At 43.4% G+C, this 24,386-nt stretch overlaps 1 protein-coding gene and 1 long non-coding RNA gene across 5 annotated transcripts in view; one reads left to right on the top strand and one right to left on the bottom strand.

Annotated features, from left to right (window-relative positions):
• NAB1 (NGFI-A binding protein 1) overlaps nucleotides 1-24,386 on the top strand; it is a 62,136-nt gene that overhangs the window by 14,251 nt on the left and 23,499 nt on the right. Inside the window, exon 3 of one of the 3 annotated variants that reach the window (XM_039495615.1) lies at nucleotides 1,130-1,221. Coding sequence is in view for 1 of the 3 variants with exons in the window: in XM_039495614.1 (XP_039351548.1) it covers nucleotides 18,222-18,365 (144 nt within the window). In the remaining 2 variants the exon portion in view is untranslated. Of the gene's footprint in view, nucleotides 1-1,129; nucleotides 1,222-18,221; nucleotides 18,366-21,432; nucleotides 21,458-24,386 lie in introns of those variants that run through there. The other 2 variants (XM_039495614.1, XM_039495616.1) reach the window with 2 other exon arrangements.
• On the bottom strand, nucleotides 10,758-17,946 carry LOC120375041. Of its 2 annotated transcripts, XR_005586409.1 has the most exons (4): nucleotides 17,379-17,946; nucleotides 16,423-16,502; nucleotides 14,368-14,545; nucleotides 10,758-10,826 (listed from the first exon to the last, which is right to left on the bottom strand). It is a non-coding gene; the product is annotated as an uncharacterized LOC120375041 (long non-coding RNA). The 2 variants fall into 2 exon arrangements; XR_005586408.1 differs by lacking the exon at nucleotides 10,758-10,826 and having other exon boundaries at nucleotides 14,099-14,545.

Below are 24,386 nucleotides of genomic sequence, written 5' to 3'. Positions count from 1 at the left end.
GGGTGCTGGTGCAAGACTAGAACCCTGACCTCACCATGTGCTGGAAATCCAAGCATTAAGAAGTTTAAATATTTTGTGATCTTTAGAAAGCTGGCTACTAATTTCCAGAACAAAAGGACATTGTGTAATGAGCAATGGAATAATACTTGAGACTACCTGAAGAGGCATGAAGGGCATGAGGCAACAAGTACAGTTGTGATTATGTACCGATTTCTCTGTTCTTTGAAGAAGCCCTTTGAGTAGGTTTTAGGTGTATTTTATTTATGGCTATGGACCTGCTTGTGACTTTCACTCTGATTAAAAAAAAATCACATGTAGGGAAGTGGTCAGCTGAGACTTTTGCTTTTTTTGCTAATTTCTGTTTGTTTTATTGTAACCTCATCCCCCTTTCCCTCAGCCCACCCCCAGCCTCATTTGTCTGTATTGTCCACCTGTTGCCTTTTGTCTGGCGTGTTGATTGTGAGCTATCTGTGGCAGGGACTGTCTTCTTTGTTATTTGTCTGTACAGCAGGTTGCACAGTGGGTCCCACATCCTTGATAGAGGTTCTGAGGCTCTACTGTAATAATTATAATGTACTGTAACATAAACTTGCATGGTGCTTTACAAACATAGGCCAAAACATATTCCTTGCCTGAAAGCGCTAACAGGGCAAGGTCCTGATTCAGTAAGGTACTTACGCATGTGCTAGGCACCACTGAAGTCAGTAGGAATACTCACATAAATTACACATATGCTTAATTATTTTGCTGAATTGGGGTCCGTGGCCCAGATCTTCAAAGGGATTTAGGCACCTAAATCAATAGGAGTTAGATGCATAAATATCGTTGAAAATCTGGGCCGAAGTAACTGTTCTGCTGCAGTGCTGAGTCGTGGGAGCTCTATGCTTGCAGAATCAGGCCTGTAGTCAGACAAGTCAAACACTGTTATGTTATAACTGTCAGCTCTAGAAACTGTTTACATTCTGTATGTTCCAGTCTGCACACTGAGTAAAAGTTAAAAAGGGAACAGTGGAGGGGCTGGTGGAAGTTTGCATGCACTAGGAACTGAGATGAAGTATACCTCTAAATCTGTATCAAGTTAAAGTATTGCTGAGTCATGATTCAGATCGCTCTTTTCCTTCTATTCCAGTGTCACTCAGCTCCTCTGCCTAGTCTGCCCCCTCCTAAGAAAGTGTATTACAGGAGTCTCATTGCACAACAACAATTGGTTGCAACCTCAAGGTGAGTTAGCAGCTGGATGTTTTTATGGGATCACAAGGGTACTGCCTATTCCAGCCTCATTCATTCCATCTGAGGTCCCAACAAAGGGGATGACAAGACTGGACAACAAATTGACCCCTGCTCCAAGAAACTAGATAGGGTGGAGAGAAAGGGGAGGCCTCTATTCTAAATCCATGAGAGGAGAAGACAAGATAGTGGATAAAATTGCCAGGAGTCCTTTGAGTTGCTGATGGAACTGGTGTCTCATTTCAGGTGCCTCAGGAGCAGGCATTATGACACTAGGATATGGAGTCACAGGAGAAAGAGTGGCTGATTTTTGGAGATGCAGCAAGAAAAGTGTTGTTGTTATTAATGGCTAGTATTACTGTAGTGCCTAGGAACCCCAATCAAGGACAGGACCCCATTGTCCTAGCTGCTGTACAGTTAAGTAACAAAGCCCTGCCCCCATGTAACTTAGAATCTGTTTGGTCAGACAGGACACTGTAGGTGGATTTAACAGACAAATCGGGTGGAAATAGGTTGGAAGGATGAGATAGCAATAAAACAAACAGAAAAAGCAGAGTCACAACTTGTCACTTGCCTAACCAATGCCAGATGGGAATGATTTGCAGGCATCATAGCAGAGGTAGGTTTTACCGAAGGCTTTGAAAGAAGAGAGGGTGGCAGCTTTACAAATTTTGACAGAGAGATTTTCCCATGTGAGGTGGGAAAAAATGTTGAGTGTCTCTTTGGAATTTTAGATATGCGTGTTTGTCAGTCTTTGTATGCTGGCTTGTCAGTCACTCATATGCTTGTTTGTCACTACTGTATTCAACTGAAAAAAACCCCCAAACACTAAAGATCAAAAAGTTTATAGATTCGTGAGGCTGAACAGTTTCTTTTCTTTGTCTATTTAAAAAAAAATCTGAATTGGAAGATGAGAACCTGCCCACTACAAATTCATACCCAGATAATTATAGGATCAGACAACAGGAATGTACTTTTTCAAACAGAGACTAGTAAATGCTTGCTGTAGCCAAATGGGCCTATTCAGCAAAATCCATGGCGAAAAGAATAAAGGTTATCCAAGAAACAGCTTTGAGGTTATACTGGGTGTGGGAAATGAAATAGACAGGCATTAAAAAGGGGGAAACATTGATGAAGCAGATTGCTTTATCTAATGTCAGAAAGTGTTTTTGTTGTTTATTCTAATCCTTTTGTCCTCTCCCCATGTATGTTTTGTAGAATGAAAATAACTAGTAAAAATACTTTCAAGTGGGACCATAATTTCAGTTACGAGATTCTAGCTGCATATCAATTGTTACAGGAAGTATTGACCTTCTCATGGTACTAGGAGAGGCTGAAATTGTATTTGTAACGAGAGTAGGGGCATCTTTTGAGGTTTGGGTTGATCTGAATTTGAATTCTGATAGGATTGATTAGGTTTTTGTTTCATAACAACTGTCAGACTTGTTCAGTGATGAATTTGATATCTGTCCCGAGACAGTCAGGCAGGTGGGGATTTAAAGATAAAGGTCCAGTTCGCAAATGAACTGGAGGGGAAGGGGTCACTTGGGGACATGTTGTTGGCCTCTTGGAATTGCATGGAATGCAAAACACAGATCAGCCTATGGTAAGGGCCTCTGGCTGACCAGGCTTCTAACTCTTCTGAGGTCTGAGGGTTTTCTAGCCTCTCTGGCCCCTTTTTTTGCCAACAAACTTTCAGTCCAGTTCCAAGAGCTGATGCATGAACTTTTGACTTTAACTAACTTTCTATGCGATATCTTATCAAAAGCCTCACTGAATCCACAGTAGATAAATTACAGCCACAGCCAGCCCTCTCTTTCCTTTCTTTTTCTGATTCACTTCCTCCTAGAATTCTCTGGCAAAGAATTCACCTGACCCAATCTGTTATTGGTGAACCACTTGGTCATTTTCCAACCTATCTCTCAATTCTGGACCATTTCCCCCAAATAAATAAGATCCTAAATGCATCAGTCAGATTCCTGGCCACAACTAAATTGCCTGGTCATGTGGCTCCTGAGCTACGGCCTTACCCTGTCTCCCAGTCTGTCAGTGCAGAATAATTTTTTATCCTTATTCACAATCAGTAATTCAAGGTCTTGCACCACCCCATTTGTCATATTTCCTTATAACTCAGTTTCTGAAGGTGTCTCAGATCCTACAGCTCTAGATTGATGTCTGCTCCCCAAATGCCACCTTTGCATAGCTGATGTAAGTGAGCACATTATGGCTAAATTATGCACATTATAAATATTATGATTCTAAATTAGCTGTATCTCTTCCACAAAGGGAGCTAGGCATCACTGTGGAGAGCTCAGTAAAAATCTCTGCTCGGTGTGCAGCTGCGGTCAACAAAGCGAACAAATTGTTAGGATGCATAAAGAATGTTATGATGCCTTTATATAAATCAATGGGGCAGTCTCATCTGGAATACCATGGGCAGTACGGGTCACCCCCTCTCAAAAAGATTTTGCAGAAGTAGAGGAGGTTTAGAGAAGACTGATCAAGGGCCTGAAACAATTCTGCTGTGAAGAGAGATTGAAAAGATTGGGATTGTTTACCTTAAAAAGACAAAAAGGGACATGATAAAATGATAAAATAAAAAAGAATGATTTAGAGAAGTAGATCTGGAATTTCTGTTTCCCCATCTCATAGCACATTCAAAGAAATAAGAAGTGGGAAATTCAAAAGTGATAAAAGGAAATACTTTTCCACACAACATATAATTAGACTGTAGAACTCACTGCCACCGGATGGCACTGAGGCAAGAATTAGCAAGATTCAAAAAGGGATTGGAGATTTATCAAGAATATCCAGAGTGTTAATTAATGATAATATTCTGGAAGGGCCATTAAAACTCATGCTTCAGGGTTTAAACCAATGTCTAACTATTAGTGACCAAGATGGAGGGGAAAGGGAGATTTACTCTCCATCTGCCTATGGTGAGGTTTTTACATCTTCTTCTGACACATTTAGTAGTGGCCATTGGCAGAAACAGAATACTGGGCTAGATGGACCTCAGCTCTGATCCAGTCTGGCAATTCCTGCTCTTACGGCCAAAATTATAGTAAGTATACACTATTTTTTTGGGTGTCCAGACCACGCACCTGAAGTCTGATCGTTCAGAGGAGCTGAGTACCCACAACTCCTGATGAAGTCAATACGAGGTGCAGGTGCTCAGTAAATCTGAAAATCAGGCCTTAAGCCCCAGATCCAGCACCACTGAAATCAATGGGATTTTTATCATTGATGTCACCTCGAGCAGAATTTGGACCCTAATGTATGCTTCTCAGCTTGAATACCTGGAACATTAAGTCAGAATTAATTAGCACTTTTTAAAATTTTCGTCTGTGTTCATTTTGTCTGGACTATCTCACTTTGGAATTCTAGGAAGATCCCTTGCTAAATACATAACTGTCAGGAGCTAGACTTTCCTTGCTATTATTGGTTTCCCCAGCAGAATTCATGTATGATCCTTTCTAAAGAACACATTGCCTTGGGTTTCTGGTTCCTCAAGTGAGACTAGGTTATAGTACCCCATACAGAGACAGGAGTTATATTAAAATAATAAATAAATAATAAATGGTCATCCTAGAGATTCCAGGTATCACTGAAGTGCAGGTCTAGAGTGGACTGCAGTAACTGTTTAACAGTGCACAGCAATACTGCACACTAGGAAGCAGTCAATAAGATTGCCATATCCAATTAAAACTGTAGAGTATTTAGGTAGGCAGAATGCAGTTACTTCAAATTGCAGTGTCTAGGACATGGGGTCCAACACTCCTAGTCTTGTGAAAAGTGACACAGGCTATTTAATTATGATGAGTAATCAAGCCTTGACCTGGTTGAATACATTATTTTTTTCAATTTGCTGGCAAGTATTGAATAATCAAAAACAAAAAGTCATTTTGGAGTTACTCAAAACTGACATTTTTTAAATTCTTCGGTGACTCAAAAAGTTTAAAAAAATAAATTTTGGGTCAATCTAATGCTAAATGTTTTGTTTTGATTTTGAGTGGGATTTTTAGGGGGTTATTTCCCTTATGAAATGGAAGGAATTTTCAAAAGGAAAAGGCATTTTGAATTGAAAAATCAAAACATTTCATTTAAAAAATGTCAAACTGAAACGCTTTGACTTTTTCTGAATTCCCCCCATCCCCAAAGAACAATTCAGCAAAAACATCACGAATTAATGAATCATTTTGGTGTCACTGAATCTGCATTTTTTTGCTGAAAAAAGTTTCAGCAAAAAAAATTTGCCCAGTTCTAGTCAAGACTTCTATTGTTATAATTTATTTGTATTACAATAGCACCCACAATGTGCTAGGCACTGTCAAAGCAACTAATAAGACACAATCTCTGCCCCAAAGAGCTCATACTCTGAGAAGATGAGCAACAAACTAAGGGTAGGAGAGAGAGATAAAATATTCAACGAACTTATACACACACACACGTACACGCTATCCCAAGCTGACTTTCTGCCTTATCATTACTACATTATTATTTGGCTAATTTCTTGTAGGCCTTGTGGCAAACTCTCCCGTCCTGAGGGAACTGAAGGAGAGTAGTGGCCTTACAAACTAGTGTACCCACCACTGTGGTCTCCCTAGTGCCCAGTACTTTTAAATTCTATCCTGGTTGATAAAGCCCTTTATTAATGATAATTGACTGTCCAACCAGGTCATATCCCTACTCCTTAGGCAATAACTAAGGGCAGGTCTACACTTACAACACTGCAGCTACGCCACTGTAGCTCTTCCAGTGAAGATACTAGTATGCTGATGGGAGAGCTTTTCCTGTTGGCATAGTAAATCCACCTCCACAAGAGAACATAACATAAGAACGGCCCTACTGGGTCAGACCAAAGGTCCATCTAGCCCAGTATCCTGTCTTCCGACAGTGGCCAGTGCCAGGTGCCCCGGGGGGAATGAACAGAACAGGTAATCATCAAGAGGTGGTAGCTATGGCGATGGGAGAAGCCCTCCCATTAACATACTGCTGTCTACACTGGGGGTTAGGTTGGTGTGACTATGAATTTTTCACATCCCGGAGCGATGTAGTTATACCAATGTAAATTTATAGTGTAGACCTGGCCTAAGATGCTGCCCTTGCGGCAAAGTGCACCCATCAGTCAATGTACTACAGAGTCTATTTCTCTCACTGGGCAGTGCTGTTGTATTTACAAAGAAAGAGAAAATATCCCACTGGTAAAAAAGCAACAAACCTCCAGAAAAGAGTCAGTGCTTAAACCAGAACCACTACTTTCACTATTCCCTCTGACTCTGGATTGTCATTGTTGGATCCTCTGCCCTTCCTTGCAAGTGGGCCTGAGGAGGTTTGTTTTGGCTGGAATTAGACAGGCACAGGTGGTATCACCAGCTGTAAATCGGAGGAGGCACTTCCTGATTATGACCACTGCCTACACTTAAATCATTGCCAACAGAGGAGATGCTGGAGAGTGTAGATGCCTTCTCCTTACTCCAAGAAAGGACCTGGAATGTGTTCATAATTATACTTTTCAAGTCTATAATGCCTTTCACCTGGGGATTCAAGGTTCCTTACAAACATTTGATTTTGCAAAACCCCTGTGAAGTAGATATATATTATCCACATTTGACAGATGGGTAAACTGAAGTACGTGGTGGCTCGAACCAAAATATTCAAATGTATGTGCCTAAAGTTAGGTGCCTAAATCCATATAAAAGTCAGTGGGGGAATGGGAGCTGAGAGTGTTCAGCACAACTGAAAACCAGACCATTTTTTAAAGTGCCTAAATATGGATTTAGATGGCTTCCTACCTTGGGTAAAATCCTGGTCCCACTGAAGTCAATAGGAGTTTGGCCACTGCCTTCAAAGGAGCCAGGATTTCACCCCCGTTTTTAGGCACCCAATTTTGGTCTGAGTGACTTGTCTAAGATCACACAGCAAACCAATCATCTTGGTTTAGTAGCTAGGAATCCTGACTTCTCACTCTTTGCTCTAATCTTTAGATGACTGTCAAAGACACTGCACAGACGCTGCATTTGCAGCAGATCTATTATTCTCAAATGCAAGTATACAAAATTGTGTGTAGTTAAGTTTTTTATTACTAGGTTAGAGTTTTTATTAGTTGTTGCTCGTTTTCCTGGGCAATCACCTTCCTAGAAAGAAGGCCTGTGCTGCTGGCCCTGACATGCCTTGTCTTTGAGGAACTTTAGGTGTTTTGTCTCCATACCTATCCATATCGAAGCTCTTGCACTGGGAATGATCACACCACTCATTCTTTGCTTGTGGTCTCAGTTTTTATTCATGGTGTCAAAATTAGGTAAGGCATACAGAACACACACTACATACATGCACAAAGCAAAAAGAGAGAGAGAGAGAGAGAGGCTATGGAATTTACCCACCAAAGAGCTGCTCTCCCACACACAGGGAGAGAGAAAGATTAAAGTTACAAACTAAAAACTACCTCAGGGTACTGATGAGATCTAAGTGACTGGATGCTAAGCCAAACACCCACTCCTGGGGTGCAAAGCCACACTCGCTGTCACTCAAACCAGGTTTTCTCTTCCCCCCCCACCACCTCCACTATTTTTACAGACCAAAGAATTAAATAAAAATATTCTTAGCACTGAAAAAAGGTGTGGAGCAACATGCATGGGGTTTAGTTGGTGTTGTTAGTGCAATGCACTTGCCTTGCACCTCTGGAAACAGGAGTTCACATATTGGCTTTGTTTAAGAAATGAATTTTTGGTGGTCCCATCCTGATCTTCATTTGTCAGTATCCTAAACCCATTGAACTACCATCTATTTCTATTAAGGAGAGGCTCAGGATAGTTATTGCAAGGTTGTTGTAATTCCAGATTGATCCGAATTGGTAGAGTTGTATGGGGGAGGTTTTCACAGTCTCTTACTGCATTTTGTGTAGTTCTAACTAGTCCTATTTGTCCCTCAGTCCATGCATATTGAACTCACTCACCTTTTTGTAATTCATTAGGGTATATTTTACCTAGCAGATGTGAACATTCTTTTCTCTTAATGAGACTGCATTAAATTACCCAGCTCAGGAGAACACACCTGGAGTACTTCCTGAAGTGACAGCTGGGAGATCAGCACTGGTGCATCCTCCAGTTGCTATGATGTAGCAGGCAGGAGTGTGGACTGGGCAGGAATTGTGGCCAAGCATTCACATTTATGTCTGATTCACAGCTGATGGCAGTGGAAACCTTATGCAGGGGCGGCTCCAGACCCCAGCGCGCCAAGCGCGTGCTTGGGGTGGCATGCCGTGGGGAGTGCTCTGCCTGTCCCCGGGAGGGCGGCAGGCAGCTCCGGTGGACCTCCCTCAGGTGTGCCTGCGGAGGGTCCGCTGGTCCCGCGGCTCCGGTGGACCTCCCGCAGGCAGGGGCGGCTCCAGGTCCCAGCACGCCAAGCGCGTGCTTGGGGCGGCATGCTGCGGGGGGGCGCTCTGCCGGTCGCCGGAAGGGCGGCAGGCAGGGCTCCGGTGGACCTCCCCCAGACGTCCCTGCGGAGGGTCCACTGGAGCCGTGGGACCGGCGACCGGCAGAGCCCCCCCTGCGGTGTGCCGCCGTGCTTGGGGCGGCGAAATGGCTAGAGCCGCCCCTGCCCGCAGGCATGCCTGCGGATGCACCACCGGAGCCGCGGGACCAGCGGACCCTCCGCAGGCACGTCTGCAGGAGGTCCACTGGAGCCGTGGGACCGGCGACCGGCAGAGCGCCCCCCGCGGTGTGCCGCCGTGCTTGGGGCGGTGAAATTCCTAGAGCCGCCCCTGACCTTATGGATCCAAGCCTGTTCATATGAGTCCTTCCTCCCTCCATATACCTCCCATACTCTCAGCAGTGAAAACACTGTTGGCCCCTGTGCAGTGTTGCTGTTAGTCTCTCAGTGGTGGAGGAGGTCATGTGACTGTGGCCACTGGAGGTCACAGAACATGTGGAAGTTGCTCATAGAGCCACTGACATTTGGGTTCTATTTCTAGAGCTTATGCAGTTTAAGGAAGGGAATCTATCATGGAGAGCAGCTATTCCTTACTTCTTCCTACTTCTGCTAGGCGCTTTCTGCACAGTTCAGATTGACTCTGATGCTTAACTTGCACGAAGCAGATGCCATCAGCAATATGGTGTTAGCTGCCTTTCTTCTTCATGAATCGCCTTCTGACCCCATTAGTACAAAAGCTAAGTTGCTTGACTTCCTGCCATGCCCCATGGGAGAAGACAATAAAGACCTCCATTTCCAAAGTGATATGTAAAGTTTTTGCTGAACAGTTTCTATTGACTTCAATAGGCATTGCTAAATAACACACATGCAGAGCTTTGCAAATGGAATGGTGTTGAAGATCATTACATAACTAATGTTAGTGAAGTCCTGTGAGATCCTCAGGTGAACAGTGCCATATAAGGGAAAAGTATTTTTTTTTTATTAATCATGTGCTTGCAGAGTTCTCAGTTTGTTTCCCTGAAAGGACTGAAATGACTCAAATGTCTAAAGTCTGACAAAGATTGAGAATTCCTTTAAGGGATTAATCCAAACTATTATTATTTATTATTTTATTATGCCATTTCATTGACAAGGGCCTAAGTAACTAGATTATTGGGTGAAATTCTTTGGCCTCTGTTTATACAGGAGGTCACATTCGATGATTATAACCATCTCTTCCGGCCTTATACTCTTGAGAATCAGTAGGAAGCTTCACCTTACGCTGCTGCTGAAACTGCTTCCTCTCCTGCCATTCTGACCATATCTCCCTGGCTTCCACCCTCCCATCAGGTTAAAACTTCTCTTCATTTTAACTTTCTGCACAGCTCTGCCCTGCCTACATCTCTGCCCTCATCAACTCCTACACACCACTCCATTCCCTAGTCTCCACCCAAGCTTCTCTCATGATTGCTCTTTTTGTCTTCTTCACCCACTCCTTATACTTTGCACTTTCATCTTGCCCCTTCTGATTGGAACAGCCTGTTGCCTAATATTCATTATGCATCCTCCTTCATAAACTTTTTTGTTACTCTCCTGTACAAAACTACACCCTGTTCTGTGTTTGTGTTTGCTCTGCAGTATGTTACACTAGCTTATACCTATGTGTGCCTTTAGACGTAAAATCTCTGGGGCATTGACTTTCAACAGGCACTGTCATCTGTTCGGCACATCCCACTCATTGCACAGTGTTATGGACACTTGGCGCTATTTAAATGATAGATAATAAAAACATAGGTGCATATGCAATTAATTTTCGGTCTTCATAATTAAAAGCAAACAGTTTGAGTGTTTTCTTCACACACATTAATAGCATCCCCAAGAAATATGTTTAAAACATACATTTGAAATAATAATTGCGTTATGACCACTAGTAGTTGTGACCTAGCAGAATTAAACAGACTGTAATGAGGAGGTGAAGTGCCACATACGCCCTCACATTGTGCTCTTCCTCCTCCTCCTCCCCACTTCATCTCTTCTGGTGGCAGTCAGGGAAGCTGGGAACCAAACCGTGGGAGACATTCTGCTTGAAGCTCTTAAGGGAGCTATACCAGCTGCTGTGTTGGCAGCCTTGCAGCTTTGCTGTCTTGTCTTCCTGAATATAATTGCTTGCTGTTGATTTTTCTTCGATTCTATGGAACGTATATGAGACTCAGATCTCATACAGACCCATGATAAACTCTAAGATTTGTGGGGAAGGGGTTAGAATAAAAGGAATCAATCCCATACATATTCTTGTGATTATTATATGCTACTGCCATATCCTCTGTGTATTTAATCCGTTTTAAGAAACCGGAAATAAAATGACACAGATTATGCTCTCTAGATCTGTGCAGTAAATTGGGAAGCAAAGGGCAGCCACCTCCGCAGAAATATTAGCTGTTATCTTCTTAGGTATCCCAGGAGAGCACTCAGTAGGGTTGGGATCCATGCAAGGGGAAGAGGGAGGAACTGGGCTGGCTGGGCAGATAGGAAGGTCTGTGTAGGTTGGGGATATAATTAGGGGGCACAGATCTCCCATTCCACACACCCACATAAGCACCCTGCAGCCATGCAGAGCTCACATTTGGGCTACATTCCCTCTTCTGGCCCCTTCATGGCTGGGGATTGAGGGCTCTTGGTTGCAGAGTGGCACTAAACCTTTGCAACAATCCAAGGGTTTCTGTGGGTTTTGGAAGTGAATCTATGTTTCAGTCTTTGAGGGATGCGAGGAACCCAGCTACCTAATGGAATAACTTACACCTTCTTCCAGCTCTTCAGCATGTAAATTACACCCACTCAGACACCCTTATGCATCAGTAGAGCAGGTGTAAGTAGGTTCAAGTAGGTCTTTTGCATGTAAGTGACACTAACTTACACCCTTTTATGCATCGTTTCTGAATTTCAACCACAAACTGTTGGGCTGAATGCAGGAATTACTGGGTAAAATTCTATGGTCTGGGTTACACAGGTCAGACTAGTTCAGGGGTAGGCAAACTTTTTGGCCCGAGGGCCACATCTGGGTATGGAAATTGTATGGTGGACCATGAATGCTCATGAAATTGGGGGTTGGGGTGCAGGGTTCCGGTTGGGGGCTCTGGGGTGAGGCTCAGGATGAGGGGTTGGGGGTATAGGAGGGTGCTCTGGGTTTGGACAAAGGGATTCGGAGGGCGAGAGGGGGATCAGGGCTGGGGGAGGGAGTCAGGGGTGTAGGCTCTGGGCGGCGCTTACCTCAAGCAGCTCCCAGAAGCAGCGGCATGTCCCCACTCCGGCTCCTACACGGAGACATGGCCAGGCAGCTCTGCGCACTGCCCTGTCCACAGGCACTGCCCTTGCAGCTCCAATTGGTTCCAGTTCCTGGCCAATGGGAGCTGTGGGGGCCACACTTGGGGTGAGGGTAGCGTGCGGAGCCCCCTGGCTGCTCCTACGCATAGGAGCCAGAGAGGGGACCTGCTGCTGCTTTCAGGAGCCGCACGGAGTGGGGCAAGCCCCTGACTTTGCTCTCTGGTGGGAGCTTGAGGTCTGGATGCAGCCCTCGGGCCATAGTTTGGGCAAGCCTCTGACTCTGCTCTCCGGTGGGAGCTCGAGGTCTGGATGCGGCCCTCGGGCCATAGTTTGCCCACCCTTGGACTAGATGATCATAATGGTCCCTTCTGGCCCTAAAATCTATGAAAATTAGCCCCCAGCTTGTAAACACTTCAGGAAGGAAGGTCTGAAATAGATGTGAGGTGCTCTTATGAAGGTGTGGTATTCTGTGTGCTGAGCTTGTAGTATACAGGTCACTGGATCCCACTGATTTTGTTTCTTTCTTTTGACATTTTCCCTGTTGCACCTATCCAATGCCTTAGGCATATTACAACCAGTTAAAATACAAAACATGAAACATAGATAATCATCCATAAAAGAACAGATCTCCTGATGAAGAGTCCCAAAATCCCAGCCCCAGTCTCCTAAGGAAGAGTCCCAAAATCCTAATCCTAAATCAGATTCCTTCCATTCCTCAACCTCTGCCAGCCAATCCCACCACCCTGCCCTGGCCCCAGAAAAAGCCTTGGAGAACAGGTTCCCAAAGGTCAGGGGGACAGTAAACAGATCCAGGGCACTTAAGCCCCCCAGATGAGAAATTCCTATGGTATGGCCAGGTTTTGCACCAGCTTCCATGCTGTGTCATTGCATGAGATATGACCAGGGCACAATATGAGCTTCTCCCTTAAAGCATTGCAAAAGGCACTTCTACCCTGCTTTCTGTTGGGGAGTGCTATGGCTGTCACATCACCTGCTCCAGGCTTTCTCCCTTCCACTCCAAAATCTAATCATGTTGGAAGGCATGTGTACCTCATCCTTCCCTCCCAGACTTGCTATCTAGGGCAACCCAGGAGAAGGGTGTGATTTTACCCCAGCTTCAGTGTCACTCATCAGAAGCTGGAGGTGAGACTAAGTGTTCTAAGCACCAGACTGAAAAAAACAAAAAACAAAAAACATTGTGATCCCTGGGTTCAAGTGCTCTAGAGGAATTAACTTAGCCCTTCTTCCTTACAGAGTAGATACACTGAGTTCCATACAATTTGATGTGTGGACAATGTTTTGCATGAATCCCTTGTATGTCTGCACCATAAAGAGCTCTTGGAAATCTTTGTAAGAGTAAAGGTTTATTGCAGTGTCTTTGATCAAAATTTCACTCCCCGCACTGTTGTGCAATGTCGCTGCCCCTTGCCCCCAGAGGTGGCTGCATTTCTGTTGTGCTGTATGTGTAGTGTTTAAAGCATTTGGGATGAAAGTGCTACCGAAGTGTGATGATATTTTACAACCCTAATTATCATTATTGTAGTGCCTAAGGGCGTATGCAAAACCATTTTGAGTGGGAGGAGAGAAAGTAGCACTGTGAACATTTTTGTGGTTTTGCAGGGCAATGCACAATCGCGTTTTCTCATGGGAACCATGCAGTATGCCAGAGAGAAAAGCTGCATGCACCTCTGGATCTAGTCCATTAGTAGACTCATGGCCCAGACCCAAAGGTAAAGGATATTACAACAGCCATCTCCATGTTAAGTAAGAGTTCGTCTATCTCTACTTCCATCCCCTGCAGCGGTCCTAAATACACTGACTATTCCATTTCTGTACATGCACCTAGAGCTTAAGCTTGATGTTCTTCCTCAGGCAAAACTGCCTTTGAAGTCAGTGGCAGTTTTGCCTGAGGAATGAGTTCAGGATTGAACTGCTGATTTGTGGCACCAGTTTGTTAGACTGAAAACAGCAACCTCTACAGTAACCTGCCTATTTCTTGATTTCAGTACACAAAGCAAGTGGAGCATGCACTCCTTCTAAACTCCTACCCATCCATATTATGTGTGTGTGGGTGGAGGAAGGGACAATGAGAAAAACAGAGGGGCCTTGTGTAGCATTTCTGGCACTCAAAGGATCTGGATCATAAACATTCAGGCAGAATTTGCCATAGGAACCTTTATAGCAATGTAAACAGTCTTTATGCAAGCCAATATATATACATATATATATATATGGTTAACACAGTTAGTTCCAAAGAGTTATAATGAAAAAAGACAAGACAAAAGCAGGGCTTTGTGACTGTATCACAAAATAAAAATAAGGCAGTTAATTAGTCTTGCTTTTTCTGAAAATTATTTAGGAGGCTTAGAATACTTCAATATCCAATCCAGTTGAAGAGGAAAAAGTTACCTTCAGAAAAAAGGGATGGAAACACTTTTAGAGCAGCCTTTGAATGACGAAGCACTACCTCTTAGATACAAGGAGGCTCACCATGAAAACCACCTTTTCACCCTTTGTCAGGGCAATGGTTATTGTTACCCCTTTTGACCTGGATGGTTAGCCAACATTCGGAGGCCATGGGTTGTTTCTGTTAAGAGGAGAAATTGATGACAGATTCAGGTATTTTTGATGCAATCCTGTTTATTTACAAAGAATTATAAAAAGAAAGAAGTACACAAAGTTCTGTTTTCCTGAACATAGTAGGAATGAAACAGGAGGCAGTTTCTTTGCTCACAGTTCCAAATCTCTTTCCAGCCAGCACTCTGCCCAAAAATCTCTCTAGTGTTTTTTCCCCTCAGAATCATGCTACAAGTGCTTCTTTTTGTTGTTTGCTGGCTTTCTACTTCTCTCCACTTCTTTCTCTAGTTGCTTCTGGGTGCTTTGACTTACAGACACACAAACCTTAAACAAACAACCTCTTCCCAGCTCTCTATTTGCATTCAGTGCCCAGCAAAACTCCTCTACCCACGTATCTCAGCTTCTGACTAGCATTGCATGTGGCCTTCCATTTTAAGCAGTGGCTTATAAAGTTTCAGCTATCTTACTCCAAAAAGGAGCCTAACCGCCTTATCCTGTATGAAGGGTGTTTTGTTCACCAGCTTTAACAAGCTTTCACCCAACTCCATTATGACAGTATTTGTTATTTTGCTAAGATTTCTGAAATGGGCATCTAACATGGACAAAAAGCAGGTTTCCTGTAAGAAAACATAAAAAAGGCAGCAGGCCAACTTCTGCCTTGTTATATCAGTGCAAATTCACTGTGACTTCACGGAGGTTGCATCAGTGTCACTGAGGGCAGAATTCAGCCCTATATCCATTTAAAATGTTTTACTTTCTACAAACTTGTTTAGATCACATATTGGTTTTCAGATGTCCTTAAGCATATAGTTGATATGGTGGATGATCTACCATAGATTTCCTGAATAAATCCTTTTAAAAGGTGTCTGACATGATAGTTGAAAAATTGAAAAACAAACTCAGTTTTGTTTGAATGCGGTTATCAAAGGGTTAGCACATGACTCAGCCTCCTAGCAGGCAAGTACATATGCAAACGAACAAGTATGAATTTTAGTAGCATACTGATAACCAATGTAGTAATTTTAAGGCAATGGAAAATGTTCTCTAAAAAGAAAAGAGCTAAGTTTCTCCTATTTAAAAAAAATCATATGTAGTCTAAAATTTTCAAGAAAGCAATTTGTATTTGAGGTGAGCACCTAACACTAATTAAACCTGTTTTATTACGTTTCTAGATTTTCCCTGTTTTGCTTTCTCATTCTTTACACTTTGTCTTTTTCCCCTCTTACCCACTAAGCAGGATTTAAATGGTTTCAAATTCTCAAATTATCCTTTAATCAATTGCTTGGCCTTGCTTTTTGAATACTGGCTAACTATTGTGTACTATATAGCTTTCCCTCAGTTTACTTGGTCTGAGGATATTTTGTATGTTTTAAAAATCCATAAAATTTAAATGAACTTCTAATGAAGCAATAATGGAGAACAAGATTAAAATTGTAATTCAGTCCAGCATAGACTCACATAATTGGTGAGCCAGGACACAATGCCTCATCTTGATATTGAACAAAAATAAATCCTACTTTTTGTTTTGGGGTTTTTTGCCAAGGAAAAGAAAAATCTACAAAAAAGGGAATCAATTCACCATATTCTAATCAAACTGGTACACAAAGAGGCTAGAAACTATTCCCTGAAATAGCATTGCAGCTGTCATCATTAGATGGCATTATTAAAATCAAAGAGACAGTAAGAAATAGTCTTGCTGGAAGATTTTGGTACACAAAAAAGGGAGAGTTTGTCTTATTCTGTATACACCTCACTACTTTTTGCTGGTTCCATTGGGAATATTATTTTGATTCATTGCACAGTTAATATAGGCAACAAATTAATAATCTACATTAATTCATGGTTTGTGTCATTACTACATTTATCAGTACTTCAAGGAAACTTTACCTAAATTACCAGTTTGATTCTTGACCCCAACCAGGAAAAGTCTCTGTAAATAACAGACTGCATTCCCATTAAAGAGCTGTCTATTAACAAATGGAAAGAACAATTTCATATAAAGCATAATTTCACTATTATCAGTACAATAATTTTAAGATTATTGAATTACATCTACAAATACTTTCTTTACTTTTATAAAAGTTTCACTTTTTATTACTGGTTTGATTACTAGTTTAGAAAATAAATGTTTGTATATTTACAGTCATTGACATGGGAGAGGAGAAAGAGAGGACAGTTGTTTACTGTTCACTTGCTTTCAGATCTTGACAAAGGAATAATGGCTAAATCTGAGAATACACTGGGTGTCAGTTTGGCTCAAAAGGCAGAGTTTTTCCTTTCTAGGTCCCCACTTTGAATGCAGCTCATGTTGGTAAGTGACTGAAAGGTGTTAGCATTTGAAGGCCTATGTATAAGTGGTCTGGTTCTTGGTAAACCACCATCACAACTGCCAGTCATCAATGATAATAGAATTATAATAATCTACATCTTTGTTGGCAGTCTCAGATAAGGGGCCAGGAACTGGATGGCCAAGTCAAATGAATTGCCTTTTCATCCCTAGATGTGGTTCTTCTGGATTAGTGTTGGGGATTGATGTAGGAAGGCCTTTAACTATGCTTTGGATACAGAATTTCATTCCCAAAGACTATCACACTGGCACTTCTCATCAGCACTATTTTCACTTAGAAGAGAAGCATTTGCACTTCACTCCTGATTTTCAATCATGCACCTGCATACAGACTGTTTTTCAACTGGGCTACTATCAATTCCACCTCTGCATCTTCCATCTCTGCCACTTTCACGTTGGCTAAGTTTACAACAGCCCAGTTCAGAGACACCAGTGGCAGAACCCTTCCACCTTCCCCTGTTAACTTGGGCGAAGAAGATCTATCATGGATACCCACCCTGCCTCAGAGGGAATTTTAAGAAGCGCCCCGAATAACATCTGTTTTCAGCTGCCTGCCTGCCTTGTCCTTTGGCTAGAAGAATCCCCCAAGAAAACAAATGTGAAAGAGACAAAAGACTCTGGCCGCCCCCAGCGTTGCTGGCTCTAGGACAGACCCCCCGGATTCTTAGCTACCGCAGCAGCTCTTGGCGAGGTGAAAGTTTCTGGCGGAGCTAAATGAGAGACCCGCGGCCGCTAAGAGAGGAGGGCAGGGACTGAAGACGACTCTCCCCAAGCCGGTGGGTGAGCACTGAGCAGGGGCGGGTTTGAAGAGGCTCCCGGGAAAAGCCGGTTACTTCCCCCAACGGCCCCAGGCCGGGCCGCCCGGGTCGGGGCTGAGCGGGACGACGAGAGCTAAGCGGCCGGAACCGGCTCAGCGAGGCTCTCCCCGGCAACACCCCGTGGGCGGCGCCCCCAGGGCCTCGCGCCTCAGTGGGACGCCCCGAGGGTGGGTCTGCGCCCGGGCCGGGGCGCGCGCGCTGTCCCTGCGGGGGGGAGGACGGAACTCCCCGCCCAAAGCAGCTCCGCTTCCCCCACCCGGGCCAGGCCGCGACAGCCGGGCCCGCAGCCGCCCCCGCCCCTCCGCGGCCCACGCCAGGATCTGCGTCACGCGGCCGCGCGTGGGAGGGCGCCGGAGCGCGGCGCATGGAGCAAGAGCGGAATCTCCCCATGTGACCGCGCGGGAGGGGGCGGCGGAGGCGGGAGGCGGCTCCCTCCGCCCCGCCCTCCTTGAGCGCGCGCGCCCGCCCAGCCCCGGCCAGGGAAGAGGTGGAGGGGCCCGGCTCCCCCACCCGCCCCGTCCATGGGAGAGGAGGAGTCTGGGCTGGCAGCGCGCAGGCAGCGGGGGTCCTTGGCAGTAACTTCGGGGCTGAGTCTGCAGCGGCGGGGCAGGACGGAGGAAACTCCCAGGCGGCCGGCGGCGGCGGCAGCATCCTCCTCCTGCGAAGTATGTATGTCCCCCTCCTGCGCGGCGAGTGTGCAGGGAGAGGCCGGTGCCCCGCGAGCGTGTGCGCTGCCTGCTGCAAAACTTGGGATCCGCTGCAAAGTCTGGCCGGGGGTGCGCGTGCAGACAGCCTGTTGCAGAGCGTGTGTTCACCCACTGCGTTACCCTGTTGCAAATCATGTATCGTCTAGCTATGTACCTGCGTTTTTGTAAAGTGTATGTCGCGTGCAGCGCGGGAGTGTGGCTCCTCTTACAAAGTGTGCTGTATCTTCTGGAAAGTGTGTGAAAATCTATGTTTGCGTTTGTGTGTTTATCCTGCAGCAGCAAAGGGTTTGGGAAAGCTCTTGCAAGGGAAATGAAAAGTTATTGTTCAGCCTTGCTTAGGTGCTCGGATGCTATGATGTTGAGGGGCTGTGTGTTATAGTTGTAGATACATTAAGGACGAGAAGGATGGGGAGGGGAGAGAGAGAAAGATAAATTGGACTGTAAAAAGAAAAAATGCTGCTTCTCTGCCCTGTGGGGTGTTTTCGTTGCTGCTGCTGAGGAGTTTATTCCTGCTGCTGCTGCTGCAGATTGCCGGAAGGAGAGGGCGGATTCATGTGTGTGTGTGTGGGTGATTCCCAGAGAAATCCAGTGCAAAAGGGATGAGGGAGTAGGCGGAAAGTACAGAAACATCCTTGCATTGTCTCTTCCTTCTGAGTTGGGGGAGGGGGTGCAATCCCAACTGTACCAGTTAGGGCATTGGTGTGAGGTTGTGGGCTCTGTGTCCCAGAGCTCTGGGTAATAGAAGGATTTTGCAATTGCACAAATTGTTAATGATTTTACTTCATAAAAAGTATTGTAAAGGTTAATTTACTGCTTCATTGGTTGTTTTCTCTGGATTGGGTTTGTTGTATCTCATTGCTAAAAGAAACACTAAAAATCTCTTCAAAAATTACTTCATCTGATCTGTAGAAACACAGATTAGGTAAAAATAAGTACAATTCTTTTGTGCCTGGGTGTCTGTTTTACTTCATATCTAGTACATACACCCACATGTGCAGTAATATGTCATACATGCTTGTGTACGCACATCATTAATAGAAAATCAAAACCACCTTAATAAATAGACCTACAAAGGTCATGTGTCTTTATAGGGATCTCCAAAACCTAGGTGAAATGTTGGGTTACTGATCTTAGGTGTCTTGTTTCTTCCAAATTCAGGGATTGTAAACAGATTTTTTAAAATACAAATTTAAATATAAAATTGATAAATATTTTTCTGGTATCTGGTTTGTTTTTCCTTTCAGGCCAATTCTGTTATGATCCAAGTTGCACCTTAGTTGTGTGAAAGAGTGAACATGAACTGTGAATTTGATTGTAACTAATATCTTGGTAGCCACAAACAAAACTTAATGGATTACCTTGGCATAGTAAGATTAACTAAAAATGGAGCATCTGTAGTGAATGTTTCGTAGTTGGTAAATAAATATTTAGGTTCAGTGGTGTCATTTTTTCCAGTACCCGGTTGTCTTACAGTTTCAAAATTTTTATCATGTAGATACACATCTTTCTGTATCTGACTATGAAATTTATATTTAACGGACTACACTTGAGAATCACCTTAGAATTTTTTTTTTATTTTGGTACAATAATCTTGTCTACCTCTTAACACTTTTTAGGTCTGGCTACTGCAACTTGTTTCCATAGTTAAGTCTTTTAGAAAGACTTGCTACGAAATATAATGAATATGCATAGTAGCTAACTCTCAAATCTGAATGTAGTTTGTCTTTGGAGACTTTTCAAAACACCAAGAGTGATCACAATATATTATGGAATAATCCCTTTTTTTATATGCAGGACTTACTTATGGGCACTGTTGTAATAACCCGAGCCTGGAGGCAAAGCTACCACAGTAAGGATGGTGATGTAGGACACTGACTAGAATAGATCCTGTAATATGCTCTGCACAGCAGGCCCCCATGCCCGTGTGAAGCTCTATTGATGTCAGTGGAGCTCCATGTAGGATCATGTGTCCACTTGTGCAGAGCAGCTTGTGGGATCAGAGCACTGGTACCCTATTTTTGTCTCCCTTTAGAGAGACTAAAGCAGTTTAGATTATATTTGAAATCTAAAAGATGCAGCGAATCTTCGCTGCAATAATTAACTCTTATCAAACCTCTCAACATGTGCACACTCTGGTTCATTGAAGATTGGCACTGACATCCAACTCGTAGCACCTAATTTTCAATGCGTGTGAGCTGAGAATTTGGCTGGGGAACAGGCGAATGTGGCATAACAGTGGTGGAGAAATCAGTAAATTAGCACAGTCTGCTCTAGCACTTCAAAAGATTTTCCAAATTTGGACCCGCTAACGTTACCAGTTTCCTTCTAAACACAATCTTAGGTTTAGGCCTTTTGTTCCATTTCAGGGCAGAATGAACTTGATGTCACAGTTCAAAATTCTTTAAAAATACAAGCTGGTAAAAAAACCAAAACTGCTTGCCTCAGGTTGTAATGATGCAGAAGTACTGTAGTACTAACATGCTTTGGCTGTACTAAATGTAACCTTAAAGGTTTTAATAAAAAAAAAAAGCAAGACATTTCACTTTTTTTTTTCTTATGCCAACTCCTATTTAAATTAGTGACAGCTTAATTGTAATACTATCCCTCTGAAACAAAAACTTCTACTAAAAACGCTCTTAAAATTGCTCAACTGCAATAACACAACCATAAAAAAGCTGGGAAATCACTTGCAGCCCACAACCCTGAGTTCTCTGCATTACCTCCCCACATCCACCATGTACAGCTAGTATGCCTCCTCCCTCTACCTCCATGCAAAATGTGCATCCTCTGCTCCTACCAGCTGGAATGACTAGAAGTGGTTGCTTTCTGATTGTTCAGGATGTTGGTGTGGCATTGAAGTAAATGATTGTGTAGCGTAGACTTCTGATTGTTTACGTTTGTGTGTTGAGGGAATTGCTTGTAATAAAGCTTTAGCATTCTGGGAAGTTATTGTTTGAAAGTCTGTAATAATGCTGTGTTTTGTTTTTTCAGTATTTAATATTTGTGGTCAGAGTTCAGATGACACGGTGTTCAGCGGGAGAACACACACGGTGGGTGGGGAGTGGGAGTGAGGCAATGTCAGAAGAAGAATGCTTTGCTGTGGGTTGCAAAGGATGGATAACGATTTAACTAGTGGCTATATTGTTGATTATATGCAACCTTAAATGTATTTTAAAGTGTTCTTGTTTAGGGGAATTCCCTAGATTGGGTGTTTTGTATGTTTAAAAAAGTCTGCATTAGTGTTGTTTGTACCTATTCACATGAATGTTAATCTGGATTCTCCTCATTGTGTCCCCACTCTGTTCTGACTTTCTACATGTTTCTTTCCCATATGTCCTTTGTAGAGTCCCATGGTCCTGCATGCCCTGTCTGGATTGCTTTTTAATTATACACACACACCTGCTCCCCTGGTGCTCTTCCCTGCCTCTTCCCCCACAGTGAGTTGACAGGAAGAATGAGGCTTGAAGCTGGCATGGAAAGTTTAGCAGGAGTAGAGGATGGGGGGAGGAGGAAACCAGGCTCCCCACAGACTCTGTGGAGAGGTCTTCACGTCCCTGAGCTGTAATGCCAGTGTGCTGGTAGTTCACGTCTCCTTCTCACACCATAACAGAGGGCAGAGACTTGCAGTTGGAAGTGTCTGACAGAGCTATTGGCTGCCTCCTGCAGTGTCAGCTTTTTCTGGGCACGTTCCTGTGTGTTGCCAGACGAGAGTATGAATCTACCGGCCCCAAGCCGGCCATTGCACCTGGACTAGAGATTGGGAGGCTGAGATCTCCCAAGAAGGGTGATATTTAATGTTTATGAAGCTATACAATTTCATATTACTTTTCATAGGTTATAACTTGTTAGGTTCTGGTCTAACCAGTTGTGACACTTAGGGTGGCTGCTCAAAACAGTTAATGCTATCAATTGTGATTCAGACAAAATTAAATAAAACTTGTGCAAGTCCTTTTCTTACCTGAATGTTCACACGCATCCTGTCACTACCATATCTGGCTTGTGAAGTTTACATAGCTCTCTTAATTTTCAGTTTCATTGGTAGTATTAAATCAAAGCTTTTTTTAATAGGCATCTAAAAAACTAAATCTTTGTTACCAAAGTTCAGTGTTAACATTATTGGTTCCTGCAATTTTCTTGGATGTTTAAGGGCTGTTGATGATGGCAGAAGGTCATAAAAATGTAAAAATAATTTCTGTAATTTTTTCCTAGCAACGTCCCTGCACACACACAGTTATTCATTCTGATACTAAAGTGTTTTTGAAAGCTATTGTACTGACCAGTAATTTGTAGAATGCATCACATTTTGTAAAATTTTCCCTGTAGGCTTCTAATCTGTCCATTTTAAAGTGCTGAATGAGAGGAGATCAGGAAGAATATTAGCTGACCTGTTTCACATTGTAGTCCCAGTGCTTCCATAGCAGACTATAAATTATGCAATCCAGCCTTTCATGACCAATAATTTAGTTTAAAACAATAATAGTGGAAACTACCCAACTGAATCTGTAAAACTAACCTTTGAGTTGATATTTATAATTTAAAAAAAAAAAAAGAAATTCCCCAGGGCTTTGCTGGTTGTCAGCAGTAGCATTCACAGGATTTATGGGTAACAAGGGACTTTGATGCCCCTTTCCCTATACTGAAACAAATACTCTGTCTGCAGATATGAAAGTAGATCACTTTTTCCATGGAGTGTGGACTGCAGCACTGTGCTCGAGATAGGTCTGCATGTTGGGACTATTTAGAATGCAGCAGCCTTCTTACTGAGTGGGGCTTCATGTCAAGGGCATGATCACTGCTTGCATCCGAAGAAGTGGGTATTCACCCACGAAAGCTTATGCTGCAAAACATCTGTTAGTCTATAAGGTGCCACAGGATTCTTTGCTGCTTCTACAGAACCAGACTAACACGGCTACCCCTCTGATACCTGATCACCAGTATAATATGCATGGGCTGCCTATTAGTTACCAGGCAGAGTTCAAGATGTGGATTTAAGCTCTAACAGCCCTGAATTCTTCAGTACTTTGCTAACCGAGAGAGAGTATCAGTCAATCTCTCTCTCTCTCTCTTTCCCCCACCCCTTTTGGGTGATTACTGCCAAAATTGAGATGAGCAGAGGAAGGCACTAGGTCCCCCTCTGTTTGAAAATATGAGGTCTTCACAAGGTGACTGAGGAACTCTTGATACTTCAGCACCTTTCCATCGCAGTCCACCAGAGCACAGATTTGTTAGGCTTTACAACATGTCTGAAAGGTTATTTTCCCAGCCCTAATCCAGGCATTTGGGGACAGGGTGAGTCCAGGAGTAAGAAAAGTCAGAGATGGGGGGGCTGTTTCCTTTATTGTGTAGGCAAGTATTATGTTACCATTGAGGTAGTCTGTTATATTTTGAATTGAAATAGTCACAAAGAGCTCCACTAAGCAGCAGCAAAAGAAATATAGCTTAGTGTTCTTAGGAACAAATCTGAAGGGGGAAACTGAAAATAAACTAAGTCCATTCTTGAACTACTGTTTTTTTCTTCACAGTTTCATTGAAATTTCAGCATGGGGTCCATTGAGCTTTATTCAGAAATGTTTCAGCCATGGACTTTTGTCCCTAAAAATGAAAGCGCCTTATCCAATAGCATGCCTATTGGTCAAAGGGGAAAATGCAACACCTTTCTTTGTAGCTGTTAAAGATCTTATAACGAGAGAGAATACCCTCCCCTCTGAGTTAATAACCTGAAGTCTGTGCAGTGTTGTAGCCATGTTGGTCCCAGGATATTAGAGAGACAAGATGGGTGAGATATTATCTTATTGGACCAAATTCTGTTGGTGAGAGAGGCAAGCTTTCGAGCTCACACAGAGCTCTTCTTTGCCCAGACCTGGAGAAGAGCTCTGTGTAAGCTTGAAAGCTTCGCTGTCACCCACAGAAGTTGGTCCAATAAAAGATATTACCTCACCCACCTTGTCTCTCTAACATCCGTAGGTTTAGGAATATGAG

This window comes from Mauremys reevesii, linkage group 11, assembly GCF_016161935.1.
Source record: "Mauremys reevesii isolate NIE-2019 linkage group 11, ASM1616193v1, whole genome shotgun sequence".
NCBI classification, from domain to species: domain Eukaryota; kingdom Metazoa; phylum Chordata; order Testudines; family Geoemydidae; genus Mauremys; species Mauremys reevesii.
This window is presented reverse-complemented; position numbering and strand designations above follow the sequence as displayed.